At 53.4% G+C, this 10,872-nt stretch overlaps 1 protein-coding gene across 1 annotated transcript in view; it reads left to right on the top strand.

Annotated features, from left to right (window-relative positions):
* The first annotated feature begins 4,509 nt into the window (after window positions 1–4,509).
* ANGPT4 (angiopoietin 4) overlaps window positions 4,510–10,872 on the top strand; it is a 40,953-nt gene continuing 34,590 nt past the window's right edge. The window contains exon 1 of the mRNA XM_007465365.1: window positions 4,510–5,326. Coding sequence (XP_007465427.1) covers window positions 5,018–5,326 — 309 coding nt within the window. The 5' untranslated portion in view covers window positions 4,510–5,017. The remainder of the gene's footprint in view (window positions 5,327–10,872) is intronic.

The raw sequence follows: 10,872 nt of genomic DNA, 5'->3' as shown, positions 1-10,872 counted from the left end.
CAGAGGGGGATAAAGGCGTACACACAAGGCTTTATAATACAGGGTGAGAGCTTTGATGGAGAAGCACAGGCAGGGGGCCCCGGGGTCCCAGAGGAAGAGGGCCTATTTCCACCAAAGGAGGGAGGCTGACGGGGAAGGCTTCCCAGAGAAGGTGATGCCTGAGATAAGACCCAGAAGACAGGTAGAAGGAAGCCAGTGAATAAATGTGAGGAGGATTGTCCAAGCAGAGTGACTACAAAAACAAAGGAACTGGGGCTGAAGATAGCAGAGAGAGTGCTGGAAATTAAAACCAATTCTTCATCACAAGGTACCAAGTCCCAGGATAAGAGCGGTGAGGCTGGAGGCCAGATCCTGCAGAGATTTATAAACCATGTAAAGAATTGGGAGTTTAAAACTGAAGGGTATTAAGCAAAGGAGTCAAGAGCTGGATTTGTGTCTTAGAAAAATCACTGACTGCAGCATCAAAGACGGATTAATAGGAGTTCAGTTCTGAGGCTGTTATTCTCCGTTTGGCAAGGGATGAAGACACTGGGGCTAAAAGAGTGACAGTGGGGGGAATGATGACATCATCGTGCTGCCATTTATTGAGCCAGACTGTATGTGCCAGACTCTGTGTTAAGCCTTTACAGGGATAAGCTTTTTAATCCTTTTAACAGCCCCACCAGGTAATTGCTAGTATCAACCCCATTTGACAGAAGAGAAAACTGAGGTACAAACAGGTTAAGCAAATTGGCCTAGACCATACATTTGGGAGATGGGAAAGCCAGAATTCCAACCCAGACAGGCTGGCTCCAGTATGCCCGGAACAGTGAGGAGGGGCAGAAGGGAGAAATATTGAAAGGATCATGTTGGCAGAACAGGTCTGACTGGATGGCAAGCGGGGTTAGTGGGGTGGGGGGGGCTTGTGTCTCCCTGGCAGGACCGGCTACATAATTTGAGGGTCCCAGTACAGAATGAAAGGGCTGGACCCTTTGTTCAGAACTTATTAAGAATCTAAAGATGGTGACAGCAGAGCATTAAACCAAGTGTGGGACCCTTCTAAGCGTGGGGCCCTGTATGACTACGGAGGTCACACACCCATGAAGCCAGCCGGCCCTGCTTCCAGGTTTCTGGTCCAGGTGCCTGGTCAAGGTGGGGCAATTCCCAGAGATGGAATAATCCAGACGAAGTTCATTTGGAGTGGAGTAGGGGAGGAGAAAATGAGGAGTTCCGTTTGAGACTTAGGAGGTCACATCCAGAATGTGAATGGGTCTGGTGCTCAGGAGGGAATTCGGGGCCAGGAGTCCACAGCACAGAGCACGCTGGTTACCAAAGACCCTTCAGGTCCAAAGTTCAATGTTGCCTCTAGGCTCCCTGAGCTCGCTAACCGACCCCAGATGGCATCTTGCCAGTTTCCTCTCTGGCTCTAGGCACCAGCTCCCCCTGCCTGCTGCCACCTGGGCACTTGCTGCTTCTCGTGGGACTGGCTGGTTCCCATTTCCCAGAATGCCAAGAGGCCACTTTGTGAAACCTCCGTCTCCTGGCTAGACCTATGCCCAGACTGCCTCCGACACTGGCCCCGAGGCCCTGTGTTCAAAGCTTCTCAGCCTGATGGTTTGTAAACTTTCCCTAGAGCTCTCCTCTGCGAGATCCCAGGACACCTGGCGGAGCCTGTCTGCGCCCTACGCCCTCCGACTGAGGAGGAATTAGCTTTGGCCCCAAAGGGTGATCTGCCAGAGGCCTCCCAGTGTTGTGCCAGCTGGGACTTGCCCTGGTGCCACAGCCCCATGGCAGCTCCACGGCATCCCACCTCCTGCCCCTCATCAGTCCCACAGAGATAGCCTGGCTCAAGCATTCATTCATTCATTCATTCATTCATCTGACAGATATTTATTTACTGAGAACATACTGTATATCAAATGCTGGGAACAGAGGGAGATACGTAATTACACAAGTAATTAACCTCTGAGCACCTTAAGGAGGGTTAAGATAAAGGGGTAGGGCTCCAAGAGGGGTGGGTCTGATTTGAACAGGGCTGAGGGGGCCGTGTAATTATGTGTCAGTTCGCCGGCCTGTAGCATTTCCCAGAGGCGGCTACACTAACGCACTTCCCAATCCTGCAAGCTCCTCTTGTGACAATGACGCTCCTCCATCAAGGGATGGTGTCTACATTCCTGTCTTGAACCTGGGCAGACCCCAACCAATAGCATAAGGTAGAGCTTCCACTGAATGCCTTCCGAGGCTAGGTCATAAAAGGCGATGTAACTTCCACATGGCTCTCTGAGGACATGTGCCTTTGCAGCCACCACGCTGGAGACACCACCGTGTGGAGTGAGGAGGATGCCCAGGTACCGACAGGTGAGAGAAGCCTTCAGGATGACCTCGGCTCAGAGCCACCATCTGATTTCAACTTCATGAGAGAATGGAACAGACTGTCCAGCTGAGCTGCTCCTGAATTCCTGACCCACAGAAACTCTGAGAGATATTACATGGTTATTTTTGTTTTAAACCACTAAGTGTTGGGGTCATTTTCTGGCAGCCATAGTAACTGGAACACTGATGAAAGGTGGGGGTGAGGGCACGTGGACAGCAGTGTTCTGGACAGAGAAAGCAGCATATGCAAAGGTCCTGAGGTGAGAAGGAGGTGCTACAATGAAGGTGCAGAGGTTGGCAGGGCCATCTCCCAGGCTTTCCAGAACTCTTCTTTTGATTCTATCTGCATTTCTCCTGTGAACAGACAATCCTATTTCCTCTTCTGTTCAGAGAGCCATTCTGTGTTAGTGCAATTATGGGGCCCATGTCTATTTAATTAAGCCCTGCGGGGCGGGGGGGGGGTAGAAATTAACATTCATTCTTTCTTTCAATCAATAGGATTAAATGCATTGCCTGTGCCAGGAGCTTCCCTTGTCATACTGGTGCCCAAGAGGAGGTGTTAACGCTCCCTCCAGTGCACAGATGAAGAGGCTGGGGCTGAGGGGCAGGCGTCCTCACACACTGCCTTGACAGGTACGTGGGAGGAAGTGGGATGGGCTCTGGGTCCAGCATGGCTGTTGAGCCTGCCTGGCTTTGCCACTTCCGGGTCAAGCCCCTCCAGGCTGTGTGACTTTGGACAATTCACTTTCCTTCTCTGAGTTTCAGTTTTCTCCTCTGTAAAATGGGGAGGATAATAATGCTGGCCTTACTGAGATTATCTGGAGGCTCAACCTACACAGTCTTAACGATAGCTGCCCTTCTCTGGGCTCATCTGCGCCCAGCGCTGTGATAAGCTCGTGACTTACATTAACATTCTTCTTTCTTGCAAGGGCAGAGGTGGTGTGACCCCCTTTACAGTGGAGACACTGGAGGCAGAGGTGGGCAAGCAGGGCTCCGTGAATGCTGGTGGCTGATGACCAGCTGCCTTTCCTTTTCCTGCCAAAGCCTCACACACCTGGTTTCAAGTTCTCAGTCCCCCAGATGAGCCCCTACTTTGCTGCTGTCCCAAGCAGCCTGCCCACTTCAAAACGCCGTCAGGATTTGGGAAGACAAAGGGAAAAAAACAATACCAAACAGCCGGATAAGCCCCCACTCTGGGAAAACAAGCAGAGAAAGCCAGAAGGCAGCCCACACAGGAAGGGCCCAACCAACTCCTGGGCACCTTCTGTCCAGCAACCAGGTCCCCCAAGGACAAATCCTTGCCCCTGTGGTGTTTACATTCCAGCAGGGTGGGGGAGGGGAGGTACATAATAACTGTGACACTGATAACAACAACCAAAAACATTTATTTAGCACTTACCTTGTGCCAGCATTGCTGTAACTCAATTTTCACACCCTGTGAAGTGCATGGTATTATTTCTCTCTGTTCACCAAGAGGAAATGGAAGCACAGAGAGGTTAAGCGACTTGCCCGAAGTCACACAGCTGATAAGTGGTGGAGCCAGGATATGAATCAGTAAACAAGTTAACAAGTAAATCAAAAATTCCTCAATCCCCACGCGCAGAACTCATATACATTCCTCATGCAAGAGATGGGGTTTACCCAGCTTACACACCAGGGTATGGAAGCCGAGGGCGGTGACGTTGCCCACCCAAGGTCTCAAGGCCAGCAGTTGGGGCAGGAGGACTTAGAGCCACAGCTGGAGCTGGTCAAGACACTGCTGCACCCCGAGCTCTTCTCCCCAAAATCTACTTCTCCACTCCAGCCAAAGGCGGCCCCAGAACAATCTGCCCCAAGACAGGACAATCTCTCATTACTGTCACAGCAACGGAGCCAGGGCCGCCTTAAGGCCCAATGTCCCTCCGGGCCCTGAGGGAGAAAGGAGGACGGGAGCCACTCCGGCTGGGGCGCCCACTTCCCTGGCTTTGCAAGGATGTTCTCTGTCTCTAGAAACAGATTGAACTGGCTGCCTCGTCCTCAGCCTCACCCATCTGCCCCCCTCCCCTTTGCTCCCTGTAAGGTCACTTCACTGTGTTCCAAGGCTAACTGGGAATCAAAGCGGGGAAGGTGGAGCGCGGAGAGAAGGGGAAGGCGTTGGGGGCTGAAATTTGAGATCCCAGCCTCCCTGTGGGGGGAGGTTGGAGAGAGAGACACAGAGAGACAGAGACAGGAAGAGAGAATTCAGTTGCCTTCGGTTTTCCAAAGCGGGCAGCTTGGGGGTTTGTGTGTGTGTTGTTTTCTTTCCTCCGCTCAGGCAGGGAGGCCAGGCCTCCCCTGGATAATCCAAGGACTCAGAGGCGAGGCAGGCAAGCCAGTGCAGGGACACGGCTGTGTGCGGACAAGAGTGAGGAGGCAGGAAGGGAAAGGGGGAAGAAGAGAGGTGAGGGGGTGTCTGAGGCGGGAGCCTGAGGCGGTGGGAGGAAGCAGAGCAGCTGTGGTATTTGGAGCAAGTATAAATAACCGCCTGGACGGAGCTTGGCCAAACAGGGCTTTGCAGCTGCAGCGGCTGTGCAGGCGGGACTGGCCACTGTTGGCCACGGTGGGTGCAAACTGGGCAGGGAGACAGGCGGTGGACAGGCAAGGCCCCTGGGCTCTGACCTGACACCCCTCACCATCACATCCCTGGATGCCTTACCGGCCAGCCATGCTGGTGAGTGGCCTCCTCCTCATTGTGGCCACCACGACTGTGGCCCAGCGGAGGGGGCAGGAGGCCGGCGGGCGCCGCCGGGCACACCGAGTCCAGCATGGCCAGTGCAGCTACACCTTCGTGCTGCCCGAGCCTGAGCCCTGCCCGCCTGAGCCCGAGGCCTTCAGGGGCTCCAACAGCCTCCAGAGGGACTCCCCGGCAGCCGCACTGAACCTAGGGGACTGGCCGACCCAGCGGGTACGACAGCTGGAAAAAATGCTAGAGAACAACACACAGTGGCTGCAGAAGGTAAGGGTTGGGCCTGCAGGGGGGTGGTGCGCAGTGAGCAGCAGGTGAAACATCTACCCCAGAGGCCTGCCCTGGACACAGATGGCCAGGCTGATAGGTCCTTTGTCTCCGAATTGTACCAGTTGGGATGATGAGGCCCAGAAAGAGAGGAGCCTGAGGCCACACAGCAAGACTGGGCGGAGTCAGAGCTGGAAACCTGATTCCCTAACTGCCATTCATTCATTCATCTGATTAAGGGCCAGGCCCATCCTAGGCTCTGGGGATACAACAGTAAACAGAACCATACGTCCCCATCTGGACTAGTGGAAGAAAGAGGCAATAAAGAGATGAACAATAAATATCTATTCTGTCAGATGGTGAAGCAAAATGAAAAAGGGAAGAAGGCAAGGAATGACCAGAGGTGACTATTTGAGGTCAGATAATCCGAGAGGACTTCTCGGAGGAGGTGAAGTTTGAGCCCAGAGAACAAGCAAAGTGATGAGGCAACCCAGGAAGGTATCTGGTGGGAGGGCATTCGTGGCAAAGGGATCAGTAAGTACAAAGGCTGTGTGGTGGGAATGTAGTTGGGTTACCTGAGGAACAGCAGGGCAGCCAGTGTGGCTGGAGCAGAAAGGAGGAGGACAGAGGGGTGAGGGACAAAATCTGAGAGATGAGGGGAGGGCAGACCATGTCGGGCCTTGGAGGCCACTGGGAAGGATTTTGGCTCTTTCTCTGAGTGTCACGGGAGCCATTGCAGGGTTTTGAGCAGGTGAGAAACACCTGATTCAGTTTTAACAGAATAGACTGTAGGAGAAGATTCGATGCTGGGAGCCCAAGGAAGAGACCACGGCAGCCACCAGGCAAGAGGTGATGGAGTGTGGAGCAGGACAGGGCTGGGATAGGGAGTGTGGCCGTCAGGTTCTAGTATATTCTGAAGAGGGTGCGAATGGGCTCTGATGATGAATTGAATATGGCGTGGCAGAGATCAAGGAGTTGAGGACCCCACTGCCATTTTGGCCCAAGGCCAGGGCCACTCTAGGGTCTTCTGTCCTCATACTTTCAGCAGACACTCTGAACACCCTCCATGTGCCAGGCCCTAGGCAAGACACTGACGTACAGAGGTGAACAGAGGTGAACAAGGCAGGTTTGGCCCTGGGGGTGGGAAAGTCATCCTGTGGTGTCCAAGATGGGGAGCAGTGTCTCTTTACCCATGGTTTCCAAATTTTTCAGATCATTTGCCCGATCAGCAAACAATGCTTTGCTCCCCCAATGCACGCATAATTTATTTAGAATTTACGCACGTGCACCCATATTAATATAATGTGTACAGGGTATGAGACAAATGAAAATGGAACTTTAAGAAGATAAGATATGGGGCTTCCCTGGTGGCGCAGTGGTTGAGAGTCCACCTGCCGATGCAGGGGACACGGGTTCATGCCCCGGTCCGGGAGGATCCCACATGCCGCGGAGCAGCTGGGCCCGTGAGCCATGGCCGCTGAGCCTGTGCGTCCGGAGCCTGTGCTCCACAACGGGAGAGGCTGCAACAGTGAGAGGCCCGCGTACAGCAAAAAAAAAAAAAGAAGAAGATAAGATATGACATCATGTAAACTGAAGTTCTGGTGGTTTCCTCCTGTTTTCCAAAGGATTGCCTTCTGCATACCCTGGGTTGGTCCATCCCCCAGGTGGAGAGGTTGCTTTATATGTATCTAGTCAAGCTGATTTGTGCACACACTCGAATACACACTTAACCTCCTGTTTCATTCCTGCCCTGGCCATCTATCTCCCTAGCCCCCCACTCACCATCTTCCCATAGTCCCTGCCTACTTGCCCTCCAGCCCTCCTGCCCTGCAGCACTTCCAGCTGCCACCATCCCACCCCTGGATCCCCCTTCAAGGGAGCTCTTGGCCTCATACACCAAAGCCCAACCCAGGGGGCTCCATGCTGCCTTGAAATCTGTGTGTGTCTCTTCAGGCAGCTGTTTCCAGTCCCATAAGCGTCCTGCCAAACCTCACCTCCTCCTCAGGCCTCCATGTTCACCCCCTGCCCATCCTCTCACCAGACCATGGACCTCCTACTTCAAAGAGAAATGGGGCCTGCCCCACACTTGCAGATTCACCCGTGCATCCACCAGTCCCCAGTGCCTTTCTCTGGCTCAGAGGGAAGTGTTCCTCCATGAGCCAAGGCCACTCTTCCCTACCTGCGGGTCCCATCCCTTGCAGCCCCTCAACCTCCTCAAACCAACCATGCCCTCCTGTGTCTCTAACAACACCTCCCTCTCTGCGGTTCCTTCCCCTCAGTCTTTAATCGCATCCAAGTATCTCCCATGTTAAAAAAGAAAGAGAAAGCAGAGAATGAGGGAAGAAGAACAAGCCCCTTCTCCAGCCCCACACCCTCTGACGTCTGGCCTGGCTCTCAGAAATCCACGAGCTCTGCCTCCACTCCCTCCTTTCCCTAAGCAGCCTCCCACTTCCCACTTCCCACTTCCAATGGCCACGGCTCAGTCTTCATCTTACTTGACTTCTTGGCAAATTTAATATTGCTGACCAATATCATCCTTCTAGAAACAGTCTCCATCAGCCAGTCCTCAGCTGCTCTTTCCCTACCTCCACCCAGGACCAGCCACCTCCATCTCCTACCTGTATGGTCGTCATGGCCGCTGCCCTGGGCTCCATTTCCACCCTGACCCCCGTAGTTCATTCTGCACTCAGCAGACAGAGGGGTCCCGTTAAAGCCTAAGCTAGATCCTCTCCTCAAAACCCTCCTGGGACTCCCATTCTCTTTAGTTATTCTCTTATTGAACAAAAATCCTTACAGCGTGGAACACCCCTCACTCAGACACTTCTGTGGCTCACTCCTGACCCACCTCAGGTCTAGTGCTTAAATGTCACCTCCTCAGAAAGGCCCTGCCTGTCCACCCCAATTAAAATAGCCACAATCCTTCTGCCACTCTCTGTCCCTTTACTCAGCTTTGGTTTCCTCCCTTAACACCTACCACCACCTGTTCTTAAAAGCATCCCTTTTGGTCTGTGAGCCCCAATAAGGGAGGAGCCATATCTGTTTTGTTCACTACTGGGTCCCCAGGGCCTAGAACAGTGCCTGGCACATAGTAGGTGCTCAATACATGTCTGTTGAATGGATGAATGCATGGATGCACAAGGGGCTTTCCCTACCCTGAAACGTTGGTGTTTCCTAGGACACAGTCTCCATTCTTTGCTTCCTCTCACACTTTGTGGCACAACCTACAGGGCTGCCCCGTCACTTCCAGCAGCACCGTCTCCAACCTGCCCCCCAGTGACACCAAACCAACATCTGATGGGCTCCTGATCTCCTCTCCAAGGGCTCACGGCGTCTCAACTCCAAAGCTGCCTGAAACTCAGCTCTTCCCTCCCCTGCCCACCTGTCCTGTTGAAGACATTACCACCCAGCCAGTAGGTCATCTATGGCCCTGGGGAGTCCTTCACCCCCAGGCAGCAGGTCCCATCCGTCCTGTTGCCTCAGCTTCTCAGGCCATCCTCCTGTCTTCCTGGCCACTGCCCTGGCTCAGGCCTTGTCACCTCTCCTGTGGACAGTTCTCTCACCTCCCACCTGCTTTTTCTCCCCCAGGCCTCACCCTCTCATCCATCTTTGACTCCCCTGGGTGTCTAGTGCTTGGATAACATTGGCTGAGCCAAATGATGGATTTAAACCAATGGTTTTCAGGTTAGGAGGTCACTCGCCTCTCTATCTGGCAGTGGAGTGTCTTCTCCAGGTATCTGTCCACGTAGCCTGATAATCCCAGGCAGGGGTCACCATGGCGCACCATGGGGCTAAAGAATACTGATGTGGGAATCAGGTGGACCTGAGTTCACATCCCGGCCCCAGCACTTACTTGCCACTTGGCTGTTGATGAGAAAGGCTCAGTTTTCCCTTCTGAAAAGTGGACAGAAGAACAGTATGTTAAGGGGTGGCTGGGAGGACAAGTGAGACCACTCAAGCACCACTCACAGCCTGCTGCCCAGCTACAACATATGAAGACGTGGGGTAGCTCACCTGGGCAAGGATACAGTAGCTCAGTAGGCTTTTACTTCATTCAACATCATCTCTATTTGGAGCTCTGCATCACTGGGTAGGGGAAGCTCCATCCTTGTCAAGTCAGTCCAAGGGTGGCAGGTAACCTTGGGGCAGGGAGTGTCACTTGTCCATGCTCATATTCTCGGGGGTCCCCAATCCTGCCTGGTCTCTGTTGGGGTCCAAGCAGAGGTTTGTTGTGCCATCTCCTGGGTACCCTTGGGTTGAGTGCCCCCTTCATGTCCTTTGGTCTTTGGGTTACTGCCAGGTCACCCTGTGCCGGTGGAGCCTGCCACAAGGTCAGACCCAATGGCAGTCACTTTCCTCTGGATCCTGTCACCTCCTTGGCAGCAGCATAGCCCGGAATGTGAGAGCCCCAGATCTGGAGCCCAACTTCTGGGATTTGAGACCCATTCTGCCCCTTTCTGACTGTGTGACTTGAGGCAAGTTGCTTCACCTCTCTGAGCCTCAGTTTCCTCACCTATAAAATGCGGTGACAACACTATCTACCTTTATGAATATTTAATGAGATGATGCATATGAAGTCCTTTGCCCGGCACCAGGGGTACAGTAAATTCTCAATCAATGTTGGCTGTTTCTATTAGGAGTTCTCCCTGGAAAGAAACACAAATCCTGCAATTCTTGAGTTCTTCCTCTCCCAGATGAGACATGTGGCCCCTGGCTCAGAGATACAAGGCCCCTGAGCAGTCATCTCTCTCCCTCTGGTCAGGGATGCTTGCTACCTTCTGTGACCATGGCCTGCCTCTGGCTCTTCTCTTGTGTATTCTCTTGGTCTGGGCTTATCTCATAGTATTTGAAATTTGAGGGCCTCTTTTTGGCTTCTGCTGTAATCTCCCAGAAGAGAAAAAAAATGAGTTTCAAAATATTCTCATCACCATCGCCATCAGGGATGACCAGGGATGACTGGGGAGGACTGGCCTCCCAGACTGAGCTCTCAGCAAGATTCATTCAGCTGGGACGGCGCAGGGAAGAGCCTCCCTGTTGCAAGCTCGCCATAGCCAATACCTGTTCAGCCCATGCCCCCAACCCCTCTCCCTGTTCCCAGTATACAGGCGAGCAAACTGAGGCCAGAGAGGGGAAGGAACTTGCCAGAATGGCACAGCAGCGAGACCCAAAGTCCAGCTTCCTTCTCCAACTCTGCAGGGTGTCAACGGGGTGGGGGAAGCCCGATCTGAGGCAATGGGGTGCTCCCTTCTGCCTCAGAATTCCCAAATCCCCAATACCTACTCTCTTCTTTCAGCACTCTGCTGTGGTGTCCTCCTGCCTATGCTCAGGGTGCATGGGGGTGCCCCACCCCCGCTCCCTCTCCCCCATCCTCACTCCCCTCCAGGCACCCCTCCCCTCCCCTTCCTTCCATGTCTCCTCTTCCTCTTCCCTCTCCCTCCTCCTGGAACCTCTGTCCAATGACTCACGTCTGGAGCTGGCTATCAGCTCAGTGGGATGCACATCAGCTCTTGGCTCTGCTCCGCCACTTCATCTGGGTGAAGAGCTGCAGCAGG

Source organism: Lipotes vexillifer, unplaced genomic scaffold (genome assembly GCF_000442215.2).
Source record: "Lipotes vexillifer unplaced genomic scaffold, Lipotes_vexillifer_v1.1 scaffold875, whole genome shotgun sequence".
Lineage (NCBI taxonomy): Eukaryota > Metazoa > Chordata > Mammalia > Artiodactyla > Lipotidae > Lipotes > Lipotes vexillifer.
The sequence above is the reverse complement of the archived record's forward strand: the minus strand, read 5'-3'. Positions and strand labels throughout refer to the sequence as shown.